The sequence below is a fragment of the Gekko japonicus genome, unplaced genomic scaffold, assembly GCF_001447785.1.
Source record: "Gekko japonicus isolate JY-2015 unplaced genomic scaffold, Gekko_japonicus_V1.1 scaffold12, whole genome shotgun sequence".
In the NCBI taxonomy this organism is placed as follows: Eukaryota; Metazoa; Chordata; class Lepidosauria; order Squamata; family Gekkonidae; genus Gekko; species Gekko japonicus.
Genome location: NW_015161947.1, coordinates 1,224,183 through 1,241,718, shown reverse-complemented (window position 1 = coordinate 1,241,718; position 17,536 = coordinate 1,224,183). Strand labels below are relative to the sequence as shown.

The 17,536-nt window shown below is 41.6% G+C and overlaps 2 protein-coding genes across 4 annotated transcripts in view; one reads left to right on the top strand and one right to left on the bottom strand.

Annotated features, from left to right (window-relative positions):
- TMEM43 (transmembrane protein 43) overlaps positions 1–17,536 on the top strand; it is a 38,979-nt gene that overhangs the window by 5,370 nt on the left and 16,073 nt on the right. For 2 of the 3 annotated variants that reach the window (XM_015429385.1, XM_015429381.1), the window contains exons 3-12: positions 663–797; positions 2,092–2,186; positions 3,534–3,583; positions 4,324–4,393; positions 4,739–4,809; positions 5,042–5,163; positions 6,593–6,667; positions 6,761–6,862; positions 8,957–9,074; positions 11,735–13,425. In XM_015429385.1, coding sequence (XP_015284871.1) covers positions 663–797; positions 2,092–2,186; positions 3,534–3,583; positions 4,324–4,393; positions 4,739–4,809; positions 5,042–5,163; positions 6,593–6,667; positions 6,761–6,862; positions 8,957–9,074; positions 11,735–11,937 — 1,041 coding nt within the window. In that variant the 3' untranslated portion in view covers positions 11,938–13,425. Of the gene's footprint in view, positions 1–662; positions 798–2,091; positions 2,187–3,533; positions 3,584–4,323; positions 4,394–4,738; positions 4,810–5,041; positions 5,164–6,592; positions 6,668–6,760; positions 6,863–8,956; positions 9,075–11,734; positions 13,426–17,536 lie in introns of those variants that run through there. The other variant, XM_015429382.1, reaches the window with a different exon arrangement.
- The window catches only part of XPC (xeroderma pigmentosum, complementation group C), a 26,142-nt gene continuing 24,218 nt past the window's right edge, over positions 15,613–17,536 (bottom strand). Inside the window, exon 16 of the mRNA XM_015429358.1 lies at positions 15,613–16,366. Within this exon, the coding sequence (XP_015284844.1) occupies positions 16,154–16,366 (213 nt within the window). The 3' untranslated portion in view covers positions 15,613–16,153. The remainder of the gene's footprint in view (positions 16,367–17,536) is intronic.

Genomic DNA, 17,536 nt, shown 5'->3' with positions numbered 1-17,536 from the left:
CCAACTTCTGCAAGCACAGTCTATAAATAATTCCTTAAAATACATTCCTCTGTGAGCCTATGAAAGCGTGACAAGAGATTGTCAGCCAATTCCCTAGAGGAGGAGGATGCTTCAGCCTGCAGACTGACCTTGCATTTTACAGCCTTCTGTCGTTGCTTCCATTTGTTCTTGGCGCTCACCTCTGGACTAAGCCCTACGGTGTGTGTCTGCTAATCCTGGGATCACCCCATGTTCAGAACTTGCTTATGTCCAAGCAAAGATAGTGGTACTATGGTTCATTGAGCTAGAATATACAGGAGTTTTAAGAGGATTGGATTTGAGGCTATAAACTCTGTCGGGGAGGCCTGCAGTGAACAGCCACAATGAAATCCTGACAAATGACCATGTCCTCTATTTCGTTCCTCAAAAATATTCAACTGCAAAGCTGCCTCCACCCACCAAATTGTTCAGAATGTTGTTATCCCCAGAGCACCTTCTTTGACCTTCTTTTACCAGTAGAGTTAGATGATTGATGTCTATGAGTTCAAGCAGAGGTGGATTGCACTGCAGATAAAGTCTTTCTCTGTTGTACAGGGAGCTCCTGTTCATTCCTTTTCAGTGCAGTGTTCATTGGTTTTGTGTTTTCTTGCCCATGTACTCTTTTTCTTCTCCTTGCCCTGTAGGGCCGAGCTTTGAAGACAGCCACCTCTCTGAATGAGGGGCTTTCCCTGGTGGTCCCCCTTGACAACATCCAAAGTGTATTACAAGAGAATGACCACAAACTTGTGCACCTGTCAGGCCCCCTTAGAACTTCAAAGGTAAACAACATGGCTTCAGTAGACAACATTTTGAAAAGGACAATGCTGGACAAAAATAAATGTTTTGCTGTTGCAGTTCTTGTAGATCCTCCCCCCCCTTTTCCCCCCCCCCCCCCCCCCCCCCCAAGGCTTGTCTTTTCTGATTTCAACCCAGCTGTTTGTATATATTTGTGAATTTGCATCTGCAAACTACATCCAAAGGTTAACACACAGTTAACCTCTGGGATTGGCAGTTGACCTACAGAGCTGTTCATAGCCTGTTGCTGAATTCCCACAGTGTTCTAGGCCATAGTGGCTACAGTATGGCATTAAGGTTTGGGTCATGGAGCTCCGCTTTGCAAATTTACAGTGCCTCTCTAAGATGTTTTATGATGGGAGCCCAAGAGGTTAGTTCTCCAAACATAAGCCTAAATGCCTGAAAGTCATGCCATTTGACTTACAACATTTCTCTTTGAAACTGGCTGTGGTTACACCCTGCATGTCTTTGGAGGTGCTCCTTATTACTGCTTCAGGTGAAAAGTTTTGGGCTGTCAGAGAAGTCAAGCAATGACTGAGCTGCATGAAAGCTCTTGTCCAAAGGCCTTTCAAGTCCCTGTATTACAATGTCACAACATTATTCCAGCAAAAGAATTGTTTTTCTACCTGACCACACTGTATAGCAGCATCAGGATCCGTGATATTTAAGTAGTAGAATCTGCCACCTTGTTATTAATCAGGATTTTTTGTTACTGGACAGACTCATGTTCTCAAGAGTTGCCTTTATAAACAAGGCCAATGTGGCATGAGAGTTTGGCAGAGATGCTGTATTTTTGATGTATTGTTACCAGGCTTTTGGCCAGTGGTCCTTGCAAGAGATTGGATGGAACTGATTATGATAAGGGTGGTCATGGCTGTTTACTTTGGATACCAGCACTAGCTAGGACTCTAGCTGGTTTGCTTTTCTAAGCATCCTACTCTGCAGAAAACTGGCAGAAAACATTGGAGCACAGTTCATTATTTGTGGCGGGCCTTAACAGCTGGCCACCCAAATAGATTTCTGGACCTAAAGGGCCCTGGCTCTAATTGGCTTATTTATGTTGCTGATTTTATCATGTTAGATGTTAATAACATGGTTTTATTGTTTTGTTGTTAGGATTTTTTAAAATAAATTGTGCGGGTTATAAATATTTAAAATAGTATCATGGACATGAGTACACCACAGATTTAAAGGGTGTCCTTCTTTTCAGTGTCCTTGTGTAAGTCCTTCTAAGGTACAGAACCTTCTGCTGATGTAAATTTCCATTATATCTTCTAGCCTTTGTATGATCCCAGCTATGGGCTTTCCATCCGGGCTGTCAAGCTTAAACGTCATGTGGAAATGTATCAGTGGGTAGAATATGAAGAATCCAAGTAAGCTGTACTCTTATGAACATTCATTTTGCCATAAAGTATGTTGTATGAGAGAATTTTTGTATCAGAGAATTTTTGTGTCAGAGTTCTCTCAGCCCCACCCACCTTACAGGGTGTCTGTTGTGGGGAGGGGAAGGGAAAGGAGTTTGTAAGCTGCTCTGAGACTCCAAGTGAAGGGCGGGGTATAAATCCAATCTCTTCTCTTCTTCTAATTGAACTGGATATTAAGAGAAGGCTCCTATATTCATCAGTATGCAGCAATGCTGTACCCTTGGGGCATGGCTGTAACAATAGTTTGATATAGTCTCTTTTTTGGTATCAGGTTGCTGTTGTTTTTTTTAATGGTGACTGGTGTTTCAAAGCTATAAAAAACAAATGAACACACGGCTATGAGTCACTTGTTTATAGCTGGCTTCAAGAGTGGAAAGTCTGAGGAACTGAGATCTGGTGGGAAAAAATCTTTTATGCCTTGTGTCTAGGCCTGCAGCTCCTCTTCCAACCTTGTCTTGTGTGAGCAATGTGCCAAATGGGTTACAGCCAAGTGGCATAGATATGGGCATCTTGCCTGCATGTCTGTGTCACACCAAATTTGAGGCTGTTTTACTGAATACTCCACTCAAAAGTCAGGCTGTCAGTGCAGATTTGAGAGTGATCAAGATTCAAGAAGTATGAAGTTTGGGGAGAACTTTATCTGGCCACTTGTGGAAATGGATGTTCTGTGTGCCTTTGACATTAAATCAAGACCTCAGATCCCAGTATTTGTCCATGCAACCAACATGTAATTGGATTTTGATATTTGGGACATGTTCTTTCAAGCTGTACTACATAGGAATTTAATTAGGGATTGCCCTGATGTGTTGAAATTCTAGTCTACTTTCACACAGCTTTACTGTGGAGCTATAGCATGCAAAGCCATCCTTAGTCCTTGCATTTCCACAATTATCTTCTTTCCATTATTTTTTTCTCTTTTTTTGCTCCTCAGATCCTTCCCTCGTGTCCCCTATTCCTGCCCTGTTGTGTCCTTCAGCTCTTCTCGTTTGGCTTCCTTGCCTGCAGCCTCCTCGATTCCTCGATGCTGCCTTCCCCTCAGTCTTGACAACATTAAACCCTATTGTGTAAAGGTTCCCCCCCCCAATCAAAGCAAAGCTTACCCTCACCTCACAGAAGCAGCACTATTGGCCATTCCTTAACGGTCAATAAGTTAATTAGATTAGCTAAACTCTCATATTGGCCTTAGCTAATATTTGGCCTAGTATGCATAAAAATGCAAAGTTGTGTGGGGCATCATGGACTTCTCACAGGACATACTTCAGTGCGTGTTCTGTCCTTTCTTCCTCCTGCCTGTAGGGATTATGAAGAGAATGGCGAGCTTAAGAAAGAAACAAGATACTCGTATAGTAAGTAAAACAGCACTGAAATTCTTCTGCTAGGGTTGTCAGTGAGAGCTGTGTGATTTCAGGAGCTCCTCTCACAATCACTTCTTGCATTGCTTTGGGCAGTTTTCGAGGCTAGTGCTTGTGAGTGTTGCATCTGTTCCATTTTTGCCTGCCCTGCAGCTGTTTGGAAGTACAGAATCTTCTGCATTGTGGATTTAAAATGGCTTTGGAACATTTATTGATGATGTTTGTACTCTGCACTTCTTTCAAGAAGCTCAGGATGGACTGCGTGTAATTCTCAGGAACAGTCAGTGGTATTTAGAAGGGCACTGAATCTTGTTGAACCCTTCTTCAAGCATACCTGTGTCTACCTGAGTAGTGTGCAAGTTACCTTGAGGCTTCCTGGGATTCATTTCTTCAAAGAGCATGGTGAAGAAGCCTCTGCTATTTCAGAAAATTAAATAAGAGATGGCTTGTGGAGGTTCAGATATTCTGTTGCCCTTCACAACATGGGGAAGATGCTGCCTTATTATTTGGTTTTTATTGGCTTGTTCCTGTACCTCATCCTCCATTGATGATATCATGTTTTGCTCCTACCCCTGTGAACCTCTACTTCAGGACCTTTTCTAAGGGACACTTCTTCAGCATGCAAGTGATCGTTGTACTGTGTATATTACATGACCTGTGGAAACCGAGAAGAATGTTTTGAAACTAGAGTTCCAGTTTTTCTTTTTTGATCTATATCACTTGTTTCCCCTTAGATACTGAATGGAAATCAGAAGTTGTGAACAGCAGAAACTTTGATCGAGAAATTGCCCATAAAAACCCCAGGTAAATCTTATGTGTTCAAATGAACTTCTTCCCAATCTGTTCTTCTGACTCTGCATTGTATGAGTCATTTCACAGAAGGATTTTTTTTCCGATTGACTGAATCCTTCAGTGCATTTCACTTTGCTAACTATTCTGCAACAAGAAGAGTTTATGAACCCCACAGCAGGTGCACTTATGTAGGCTCCCTTGCTGGTTTCTTTACTAGGGACAAGGGAAGGACCTTGGCTTTCTTTGGATAAGCCAGAAATGTTTCATAAGAGAGAAGCCTTAATTACCTTTGTCTCTTTCCGTGCCTTTGGGTCCACCATGCTGGAATTCATCTTGCCATTCCTTTTGTCCCTGCAGTGCCATGGCTGTTGAATCTTTCACTGCAGTTGCTCCTGACGTCCAAGTGGGCAATTTTTTTCTTTCCAAAGGTAAAGTTTTTCTTTGGGGGGGGGGGGGGTTAAGATTACCCCACAGCTGGGGAATCTTGGAAGAACTGAAAGGAAATGTGTCACTTTAAAGTCAGGCAGTCTTTATTTTCCAGTTTCACTGAACCCTTGCAAAGCAAATAGTACATAATAACCCAGATTGTCTGAATGGACTCTTGTAGTTAAGTGTCTTGTGCTGTGCATAGAACAGAGTTAATGCTTTAGTCCTTCCTAGGCCTCATTGAGAAGATCGATAACTTCAAACAGATGAGCTTGTCAAAACTGGAAGATCCACATGCTGATGTGATCCGCTCAGGGGATTACTTCTTTCACAGTGAGAATCCTCGACGTCCAGAAGTAAGTATACACTGGCAAAAATCAACAATAAGTCCACTGTCTTCCTAAGCCAGTTGTGTTGATCAGGTTGCATCCTTTTTTAACTGGTCTTGCTCTTGCACCATTAAGGGAAATTCAGTAAGCGCTTTTCCATCAAAAGCCTCACCTGCTTAGTTCTGTGTGTCGTGCTGTTCTTAAAAGCCAAGGGGCAGGGCAAGTAAGCAGCTGGTGACAGTAACATGCTGGATACCCTTCATGTCCCATTAAATGGAAACAGCATCACACTGAAATAGGTCCTTGTGTCATCCTCTTTCCTTGTTTTTACTTTTTTTATTGAACATTTTTAACAAAGAAAAAATGCAAACAAATAATTCCATCATGGTGCATATCAGTTCAATTAACAGTTGGTTAGGGTAATTGTCGTGCTACAACATGTACATACCAAGAAAACAAAGGTCACTTAGGCTTCACAATTGTAACAGGTCTATTGGATAGGCACTTTTTGGTACATTACCATTAGTTGACATAAACTCCAAAAATGGATACCAAATCGCTGGAAAATTAGCTTTTTGCTTTGCATTGTCATTTAGCATATTCTTATAAGCAATCTTTTCCATTACATAGAGTTGCCAGATCTTGTCATACCATAGTTGAAGGAGGTAAGTTATTTTTCCATTTAATGGCTATACAGGCTCTAGCTGCTGCCAGCAAAAAGTCAAGAAGTATTTTTTTCATATTGAGTAGATCACAATTTCCCCAGAAAGATAATAGCAATAATTCCGTCTTATTTGGAATAAGGTACCCTGTTATTGTATTGATATGCACGATTATCATGTTCCAAAAATGGCTATCATGCGATCAGTCTTCATAAACCAGTACATGAAAAGAAACTGAGAATCATGTATATTTCCTTTTCATCTAAGTAATCTGTCTGGATTGGCATTCCGAATAGCAGTGAGCTAAGAACAGAATGATAGTTTCATAGTTCTTCTTTGTTTAAGAAGGACCACATGACCTTACTAGTATCTAAAATGACAGTCACTGTGGGTGTACTGACAAACCTTGACTTGAAATACTTGGGTTTTGTGCCCAGTAATGTACTCCTCGGATGGCTTGGCTCTTCGGATGTGTCTCAGCTTCAGTTCACTGTCTGTAAAATGGGAATAGTAATGGTCTGGTATAGGTGTAAATAATGTTTCTCACTGAATTTGTTCTGACTGCCCTATCAGTAGAGTTTCCCACACAGATGTAATAATCCACAGCTTGCAGGGACTGAAGTGTGCTGATTCCAAAGTTCTGCACTCTGACAAAGTTGGAAGGGTCTTCTGTGAGTCTCTCTTAAGACATAGGAATAGCATTAGCACAGAGAATACAGGAAATCTGTACACAAAATCACCACTGGGAAGTTTCTGTTGTCACCTTTTTTAACCTTTTCCCCTACCTTTTTCAGGTTGGAGACCTTCGTGTTTCCTTCTTTTATTCTGGTTTGAGTGGAGACTCATCCCATTTGGGTCCAGCAGATACGGTAAATCTTCTCTCTAAAGCAGTAACATTCCACAGATTATAACGTGTGAGACTCTAAATCTGTGTTAATCTTGTCAATTGGGCTGATTTTTAGGTGACAGTAATTGCTCGGCAACGAGGGGACCACTTGGTTTCATACAAAACCAAATCTGGTGATGTTCTGGAGATTCTTTATCCTGATGAGCTCTCTGCTGAGGTAAGAGTTCATGATCATTATAGAGGAGACCAGTGAAAGAAAAGATCTAAATAGGCAGATAAAAGACAATACAGACAAATTAATTTCATCCCATTCTCCTAGGAAAACTGTTTCATCTGTTACTGGAGAGCAAAGTACATTGTAAGAGTAGGTCACCTCTTACACATAGGAAGAATAAGAAGAATGGAATTCTTCTTACACCTACTTTGTATAGCGTAACAAGTTCATAATTAATCCCTATGCTCCACTTGTAGATAGAGCTTCCTTCCTTCCTTCCTTCCTTCCTTCCTTCCTTCCTTCCTTCCTTCCTTCCTTCCTTCCTTCCTTCCTTCCTCTCTCTGTCTCTCTCTTTCACTTCTGTCTTGTTCTCTTTGGCCCACTGTACAGCACTGCCTCTCTTAGACTACCACAGCAGTGAACCAGGAAGTGCGTTGGCCATAACCTCTCTCACTACATCAGATCTTTTTAAAGGTATAGGTTTATAAACTAACAACCTTATTAGTGGGTTGAATCATCCCATGCCAGCAAATACAAAGCAGAAGTATTTGGCTAGAGCACAGGGAGGCTATGTATAGGAGTGTCCCTGCAAATTGTTGCCTCGCTAATATTGAAGAACATTAGTCTTCTCTTTGACTTCTGGCATAACTGTCATTTGCTTGAATTGGAGGCATGTGTTGTGGTCCTTTCTACACCATAGGAATTACTTACAAAGCATAAATCACTCCTCCAGCATTTCTTGAAATTTGAAGAGTGGTATATGAAGGAAATTCACATTGCAGGAGAATCTCTAGGATTATCAGTCTCCAGTTCTGCTGTGGCTCATTATCAGAAACCAATTCTGCCTTTTTTTTCTCTCTGTAAAAAGACTTGCCTACTGATTTTTAGGCTAAAGAAATAGTAAAGTGTAGCTCTAATACAGCGGGTTATATAAATGTCTGTGACTTTCTAAATTTGCATCTTTGTCATGTGTAAGTGTTCTGTTCTCTGCTTTCTACACTACCAATATCTCTTATCCATTGTCTCTTTCCTTCACTCTACCCAGATCATTTCCCACATCTTTAAAGGTCATACTTTCCACTAGGCCCATGGAACAAGCAAGAAATAGCTGCCCCGCCCTGAATAAATCCCACTCTATTTATGAAGCCTTGTGTGCACTGGGCTCTGAGGTACAGCTGAGTGGGAGTGTCCTTACATGCTTGGGCAGCCCCAGTCAGTCAGTCCCTGGCAGGTTGATTCCACAGAGGGATTATCTCACGCCTTGCTCCAGAGGAGCAGTGGTATAATTTAGCAATATAGATCAGTTTAATGGAATGTTGTTTTGTAGTGTGTGACAAAGGCAGGCACTGCAATGCAGCTATTTTATTTTTACGTTTTAAAATATCATTCTTGAAGCTCATGAGATTCTGAGAAACCGGCCATTTTAATTTAGAGACTAGTCCTAACTTGTTTGTGGCTGTAATTTGTATAGGTCCCCCCACCACCACTGAGATGTGTTAAAAATAAACGTCATATTAAATACTCAAGATGCTGGGTAAGCAGGAGAAGTCTTTATTTAGGCTAGCCAAAATATCACAAAATAGCAAGTTTAAGTTCTTTAGAACTCTTCATTAGGGTGTTCAGTACAAAAATTGTTCATGCATCCAATGCAGCTGTTAATGTGGGATTATCCTAGAGGTTCTGCACGGGCAATTCAATCCTCTGGGCTGGCTCAAAGTCTCCATATGCTGATTCCTCCAGCTGATATAATTAGTTAAGCTACTGCAGTGATCCCCAATGTCGTGCCTGCTTTGCAACTGCTTCCTTCTTTCCTAAAGTAAAGAGCCAACCTTGGCTTTCTTCCACCTTCCTGGAGCAGGAGATCCAGGGGGCATCCATTTGTAAATAGTCATCTCCTTGTTTGGCTTGAAATCTCCCAAAATTCTGTGATTGGCTCCAGGGCCTGTGACAGCCCTTTTCTTGCTGGTTATGTGTCCTGTCTCCGTTCCCCCCCCCCCCCAATTGGAGGCCATTGCTGCATATATACGGATAGATATACAGATGAGTTGAATGCATATAGGATAGCAAGGTGTATGATCAGATGTGCTCACATTTTAGGAGGTGTTCCAGAAGGAGCATGCGAGTAACAGCATGAAGACTTGGGGTCTCCGTGGGGCTGGCTGGCTGGCTATGTTTGTAGGCATCAACCTTATGATGAGAATTTTTTACACCCTGGGTAAGTTTGCTGATAGCAGCCTAGTTTCATTTTATAAATAAAAACATCATGATCTTGGATCAAGCAACTTTGCTTTATGAAGAGTGAATATTGCTTGAAGTATCATAGAATCATAGAGTTGGAAGGGACCTCCAGGGTCATCTAGTCCAACCCCCTGCACAATGCAGGAAATTCACAAATACCTCCTCCTCCACACCCTCAGTGACCGCTATTCCATGCCCAGAAGATGAAATTTAAAAAATCTCCAGGATCTTGGAGAAAAATTGCTTCTTGACTGTTATGTATTGGGACTGAACCATTCTAGGTATGTCACACCAGAGACTGGCTGAGCTTGGAGCACAAGAACAATAGTCCACCAGGACTCTGAAAGTAACCAGTCTAGTAGTAATGTTATGTAAATAGCCTATCACTGGGAGTGGGGTGTGTTTGGGTGTGGCAATTGCATGCTATTTAACAGAGCTGAGGCTCTGGGGTCTTGTCTTGCTCTTGCTGAAATCACAAAGTTGAGCTGATTACTGGACTCGAACCTGCTCATCCATGGAACCCACAATTTAACATTGACCCTAATGTGGCGATCAGCTTTCCCTGGGCATGTAAGAAAGGGCCACAAGAACTAAGCACTGAGGCAACTCTTCATGCTCTCCCTCTCATGATCTGCCTCAGTTCACAAAATCAGCATTGCTGTCAGATGGCCATCTAGCCTCTATTTGAAAACCTCCAAAGAAGGAGAGCCCACCACCTCCTGAGGAAGCCTGTTCCACTGAGGAACCACTCCATCAGGAAGTTCTTCCTTATGTTTAGCCGAAAACTCTTCTGATTTAATTTCAACCCACTGGTTCTGGTCCAACCTTCTGCAGCAACAGAAAACAACTCCATACCATCCTCTATATGACAGCCCTTCAAGTACTTGAAGATGGTTATCATATCATTTCTCAATCATCTCCTCTCCAGACTAAACATACCCAGTTCCTTCAACCTTTCCTCATAGGACTTGGTCTCCAGACCCCTCACCATCTTTGTTGCCCTTATCTGGATACGTTCCAGTTTGTCTGTATTCTTCTTAAATTGTGGTGCCCAAAACTGAACACAATACTCTATAATACCCTATAATCAGTATAATGCTATATAGATCTAGGCCCTAGATTTCAACTCTTCCTTGACTGAGAAATTCCAAACCAATCCTCCCCTTCTCATATTTTTTGGCTGATGCTCAGGAGTCAGGGGACAAAGCTGGGATGTTATCTGTCATTGCATTGATTTATAAAACAGCTTATTGAGACATGGGAAACTAGAATGAAGGTAGATGTGGAAATGCTTTAACATAGAACTGAGGTGACATAGTGGCCCTACAAATCAAGAGAATGTACAGCATGCTAAAACTCATACATTGAATAAAAGCCAGCATTTTGCAGTGTGCTCTGTGAATATGCTTAGTCCTGCTCTATTGTCCCCAGAATTTTTTTCAGACCTTAAATTGAAGCATTTAAGTTTCACCAAGTCTCTCCCTCAATTTCCGAGCTTGCTGGGAATTATTTTAATTGCATTAGTATTTTGCCTTTCCTCTAAGGAATTTAGGATGCGGTATATAGCATCATTCTGTTTTGTTCTCCTACTAAGCTTGTGAGATAGGAAGGGCAGAGAGATGGTAATTAGTCCAAGGTAATCCTGTGAATTTTGTGGCTGTGTGGAGATGGGAATCCTAGTCCTATAACTGTGACCACTGTACCACACTGGCTCTTCAGTGCTCGGATCAGTGCCTAATGGGAGAGTAGGAAAGGTCTGATGATTGGTTAATATAATGGTAAGAATATGGAGGAGAAGGACTATAATGAAATAAGTGGATGTTGGGTTGGATTCTACGGGTTCTTTTTTCCCAACAGCCCATAATGGCCATCCCATCTCCTAGAGTTGTGAAAATTCCTGTTCATGGGTCTTTTCAGCAACGGGGGTGGGTGGGTGTTAAAATGGAACTTCCAGAAGAGGTTGGAAAGTCACCTTCTCTGTTGGCCTTCAGGAAGTCCCATAAGACAGTTATATAGAAAAGCTTTTTGGTCAGTGTTGGAGCGTGGACATGTGTGTCTGTCTGCTGTTTATAATATCCTGTGTATATTGTTTGTTAAACTTTTTAAATGGTTTTATTATCTGTATGCCTCTTTGGGATGTGCTTTGTGTAAGCTGCCTTGAGCCTTTTCAATGGATGTAAAAGTGGGATATATATATATACGGTGAAGGCTGTAGTGTCGTAACTGGCATATTCAAGGGAGAGCAGGCAGTGGTGGAATGGGCTCCAGGTCTCAGCCATGGGTGCCACTACTTTGTGGGCAGTACCTGTGGCCTGGATCCCACTGCTAAGGTTCCTTGCTCCCCTAGTGGGTAGCTGACTGGTTGTATGGAGGAAACTGCATGTTCTGGCCATGGGTACCACCTGCACTGTTGCCCATGCTCTGGAACTCATCAGGATTCTCTGCAAGCTCTCAAGCTGTGGAAGAGCAGGCAGTGGGTCCCCACTTGGGTAACTGGCATGTTTGGTTAACCAGCCACCTCAGTTCCCTATTAGTGCCTGTTAATGCCACTTTCACTGTATTTTAATTGCTAACTACTTTTGATTTGACACAAGCTAGCTGATGCTTCATATCTTATGTTTTTTCTCTCTGCTACAGTGGATTGGTTTCCAGTAGTCCGGGAGCTGGTAAACATTGGCCTGAAAGCATTTGCCTTCTGCTTGGCCACGTCTTTATCCCTGCTAACTATTTCCGTAGGGTGGTTCTTCTACCGGCCACTCTGGGCAATACTGATTGGGTTGCTGGCGGCAGTTCCCATTGTGATTGCGAGGTCCCGGGTTCCGCCCAAGAAGCAGCAGTAACAGGGTGAGGAATGTGCCTCTGTTTGCAACCATTACACATCCAGAGCATCTATCCTGTTTGAAGCCATTATCAGTGTCCACTCTGTGTGTTTGAAACAAAACTTGACAATGCCATACAGACAATACCAAAGATTTTATAGTGGACCTAGATGCATAAATATTTGTACAGTTTTTTATTGTGTAATCAACTGAAAAGAGCTTGTTTTTATACCAAGCTGCTGAAACTTGAGATATGGCCGTTTTTGAGCACATAACTGCTACATTTAAGTGGCAGTATCGTTAAAAGTATCTGCCAGTCCTCATAAGAGGACAGGTGGAGTGTAGCCTTGATGGGGACTAGGAGAGGTTTCAAAACAGTGTGTGTGTGTGTTAAGTTTTTATATTAATTTGGATTTGTGTGCCTTTTTCCTCTTGTCTCTTCTAAAAATATATATATCCAACCCTGCATTTTATTTTGTTTCTCGCTACTTTGGTCATAGTCCTTTTTATTTCTGTCTTGCTTGTGCATTTAAGTTACCCTCAATTTAAAACTTTCAGCATTGTGAAGATTATTGCTGTTGCCTTGTCAAGGTGCTTAATGACTCTGGTGTGTTTCTTTACTGTTACCACTGAGCTGAAATGTGTATGCAGATTCTAAGCAAATATGAGTTTTGTCCATTTACAGTGCCTGGGGGGTGGAATGATTGTAGATGCTAATTTCGATTTTGTTTCTGTAATCGTCATCTTAATGCCTGGTGAAGAAATTAAGACTTCTCAGACTATTACTTTATAATGGATGTACATAAGCAGCAGTAAGAGAAACTGGACTCTGTCAGCTCTACAGGTCTGCAATAAGCTGAAATGCTCTCTTAGCAGGAGGGCACGTAAATCATTATTAACTGCAATAAATTAAAAGAGATGTTTCTGTGTGGATGCAGCTACTGTCCTGTACATCCATCACTATCCTGAGGAACTAATGGCAGCATACATAACTCTTCCCCTCCTTCCATTTGATCTTCAGAGGAACCCTATGAGATTAAGCTGAGGGTTTAGACTAAAGTCCAGTAGCATCTTAGAGACCAACAAGAGTTTCATGGTATAAGCTTTCAAGAGTCAGAGCTCCCTTTGTCAGATATGAGTAGAGTGTGCGACTTGCCCATGGTCACCTTATGAGCTTCATGGCAGAGTAAGGATTTGAACCTGGATCATCCTCGTCCCAACAGTTTAATCCCTATTCCATACTTTAAAAAAAAATGCTTTCATCCACTGTATTCAAAAAGGTAAGCTAGGCTAATTTTAAAGTTAATGTAAAATATGTTGTTCTCATATCCTTGCAGCTATGATAGATTATATCTAAACCCCTACAACTGGGCCAGCCTCGGCTACAATTTAAGGTTCTGTGAGTTCAACTGAATGTGACTTTTCATGCTTAAAGTGAAAAATGTCCCTTCTCAATATTTTTCAGTAGTAACTTTTGAAACTCCTGTTTTCTATTAATGGAAGCACCAAACCTCTGTATTTTTAATAAAGCTTCATAAATGGTGGTAATGTTGATTTCTCTCCCCCCCCCCCCCCAGTGTTCACTGTTAAGGATACATATGAACATAAGAGAAGCCAGTGTTGGATCAGGCCAGTGGCCCATCCAGTCCAACACTCTGTCACACAGTGGCCAAAAATGCCAGGTGCCATCAGGAGGTCCAGCAGTGGGGCCAGGACACTAGGAGCCCTCCCACTGTTGCCCCCCCAGCACCAAGAATAGAGTGCATCACTTGCCCCAGACTGAGAGTTCCTATCTATACCTTGTCGCTAATAGCCACTGATGGACCTCCAATACCAATCCAGCCATTACCTGAGTGTCTCCTATTGCACTGTCTAACCACTGGCTCTGAAGGAGTTTTCAGAGTACCTCCTTTCCATATTAGTTCCATTACATCTCCTGAAACTCAGACAGTGCCAGCACAGGAAGGATCTGCAGACTCGTTCCAGTAGCATACTGATGGAAACGCATTCCCAAGTCTTTATCTATAAACTTTTTTTCATAATGAATGCATGCTCTTCCTGACCTTGCACAGTGCCAGCACAGGCTTGGTTCCTGTGACATTGTTCCCCCCCTGTGCTTATCACCGGCTCCTGCGGAGGCTGGCCTTTGCTGTACCACTCTCTTCTCCTGATGCTAGTATTTCTGCAGGCACAAGACCAATCTTCATGGAGCCCTTCTGCATGTGGAAGTGTTGGTAACATCAGAAGTAAGATCTAGTGCAGACAAAAGCCTCCACCAGTGCCTGGAGAAGCCTGAAGGGACCAATGTCATAGGACCCAAGGCATGATGTTCCCGGAAACTGGAAGGTTTATAGCCTGCATGAAAAGGGATTGTAGTAATTCATGTGACACAATGTTTAATAGGTATTGCATTTTGCATCAAAATTTTAAGTTTTTGTGAAAATACTTGAAATTTCTTTGAAGAGCTGATCACAACATCCAGTCAAAATAATCCACCAAATTAACTGCCCCCCCCCCAAACCTGGTTTCCTATGCATTTATAGGATTTAAAGTACAAGTGTTTCATAATCCAGGCTAAATTCACAGGGATGTCAGGAATGTGGTACCAAAGAATTATTCACTCTTGTCTGTCCAAGCTGGAAGAAACATCTTTTGAGCCCTCTAGTTCAACCCAGAATATGTGGGGGGCAGGGTAACTAAAGGCCTCATGATGCATTTCAAGTATATGTCTGCAACCACTACATACAGCACACTTTAACAATTAGGTACACAAATATATTTGATTGCATGGACAGTGTGGCCCTTTGTCTTCAAGCCATGATTAAAGCCAGCCATGTTGAGATTGTAGAGGGAATAATGTAGTCTCAATTGCTGAAGTCTCCCAATTATGCACTTGCAGCATTCATCCAACAATTAACATGAATGGAAAGAAAGCTGGAAACATGTATAACATATCTTATTAAAGAGTTTATTTTTTTGCCCAAGGATTGAATATAAAAATAATTCTGAACATATTTAAAGTGCTAAAGCTAACTGCAGTCAGGTCCAAATAGCAGGACATTTAAAAAATCTTACAAGAGGTACGCTGTGTACTTAAATCCTGTATAATAGTAGAGTTTGAATATTTCTTCTGCAGTAAAAGTATACATAAATCAAGGCCCACAAGTAATTGTATACTTTTCATTATATACGAAAAGGCAGGGTGCAAGCAAATCCTATTCCAGTTGCATTCGCTCAGTGCTTAAAATATGAATCATGAGTTTAACTAAAGTTATCAACATAACCCGTAAAGATTTGTGAGGATACAGAGAAGAAAATCATCAGCAGAGAAAAACATTCTCTAAAAGTTTTCCAATGGTCCCATAGTACTTTCTAACAGTAAAAAAAAGTTTTCCCTGTGTGCTAATAAGACTTGTAGGGGCACGATTCATTGAGAAGTGCTCCTGTGCCAGCCCTACCAAAATAAACAGGATCTGTACAAGAGCAGAACACTATGGTGTCCTACAGCCGCCATCTTATTTCAATGGACCTGATGTAGAACAACATCCAAATGGACTGTGCCCTAAATGTGGAAGAAAACTACATCCTGAAACCATAAAAAATTCTTACCTATTTACAAGTACAAAATTTTTACTTCCACTACCTTCAAGCTAATTGTGACATCTTTGGGCCTCTTCTGCAGCTGCTTCACTTCAGAACAAACCAAAGCAAAAGATAAGGGCAGCAAATGACCATGAAAGGGAAGCTAGGAAATGAGAAATTACAAGAAAATTCAATGGCTAAAGGAAGTCTGCAAGGGTTTCTCTTAAAAGACTGGACTCATCTAATAAAACTATACTTTTTTTTTTTTTTGCTGTTGTCACCTACACCTCATAACCCCACAAATAAAACTAGAAGACTTAAAAAGGTCTTAAAAGGTGAGAATAAAACATGTGACCCAAAGTTTTTCAACACCATTCCTATTTAGAACTACATTGTGGGCGAAAGTGTCCATTTCGTGGCCTAGACTTATAGTAGTTCTTACTCATTCCCTGATTTATCACCTAAAGTATTTCAAATATTTTAATATGCAAATATTGCTCTATTTATATATTGACACAAGTCCAAGTCTCCAGTTTGCAGCTAATATAAACATGTAATTTGTCAAGCCTGAAAGTACAGGCTGGTTTGAAAGACACCACATATTGCTTTCCCTTGGCACCATGGGTTTCAACAAAGGCCCAACGTCAACTCCTGGTCACAGCTTCTCAAATGGGAACAAATGCTTTGCTTCTCCTTTCTTCTCCCTCTGACTCTTTCTGTTTCTTTTTTCTCCTCCACTCTGTTTCTCCACTTGCCGATTTTGGGGCCAAGCAACAGCCATGTCCCCAGCTAGGGTCTCTGAGCTTGGTCCTTCTTCATCAGAGGAGAACCCAGTCTCTCTTCCCATCATGCTGTCTGCTGCCTCATTCTGGAAGAGTGGAAAGATTTAACTGACACTGTGGGGAAATTCCCTTTTGGAACAGAAAATACTAGAAGGAAGTCAGCAACACAAGTATTTTCAGCTCACTGTGAGAAATCATACACACTGAACTCCAGTATTCAGATTATAACACTTTCTAACAAATTTAAAGCAAAGTAATAATAAATGAACTACTCTGCAATAGTTCAAGCCTGTTCACCAGTGGCATAAACTAAGACAATGTTTTGGGGGGGTGGGGGAAGCATGCCATCTCCAGTTTCTGATCCATAAGAATGTCCTCTTATCGTTTCTAAAATTCAGGGGGATTTTTCTCCCCCCCCCCTTCCCATTCTGTGCCTATTTTGGTTGAGTGATTTGTGACCAATGTTCCCTCTAAGCTGTGGAGCCTTGTGAGCAAAAATTCTACTTTCTGAGCTGCTGGCTTTAAGGTTGTGAGCAAGAAATTGGCTACTGGATAAATTAGTTTTCTCTGGAGCCATCCTTCCTGAGCTGAGACAAAAATGTGTGAGCCGGAGGCTAAAAAACTGTGAGCTAGCTCACACTAACTCAGCCTAGAGGGAACCCTGTTTGTGACCTTTGCTCACAAAGTGATCTCTTGTTACTACTCAAGCTACTGCAGAGTCTTCCTCCAGTCCAGACAACTGGGTCAAGACACAAAACGAGATTTTATACCTAACTTGTAGACTATATATACTAACTTGTAGACTTTTATACTAACTTGTAGACAGCGCTGGCTCTTCGGCTTTGAAACGGAGATGAGCACCGCAACCCTAGAGTCGGATTCGACTGGCTTTCGAGCAAGGGAACCTTTACCTTTACCTGTAGACTAATATTAATGCAAGGCAGTCCTACAGCAAACTTTATCATAGGGCATCTTTGAACATCAGAGATCAGTCTCTGTGTAGAAAGAAGAGCATTATCACTCAGGAATGCTCCATTTGTCAAAATATACTGACTGGGCAGCCACACCTTCAATCAGCTGACTGATCCATGTGGCAAAAAGCATGTGAAACAACATAGTAAATGTTTTCCTACATAGGGAACGGAAATGTTGGAAGAAGGCCTTTACTGAATTATGGAAGAGGAAACCGTACAGAAATTTTAGGGAAAGGACAGTTCTCTCTGTTCCAGTTCAAAAACAGTTTACACGCACACTCT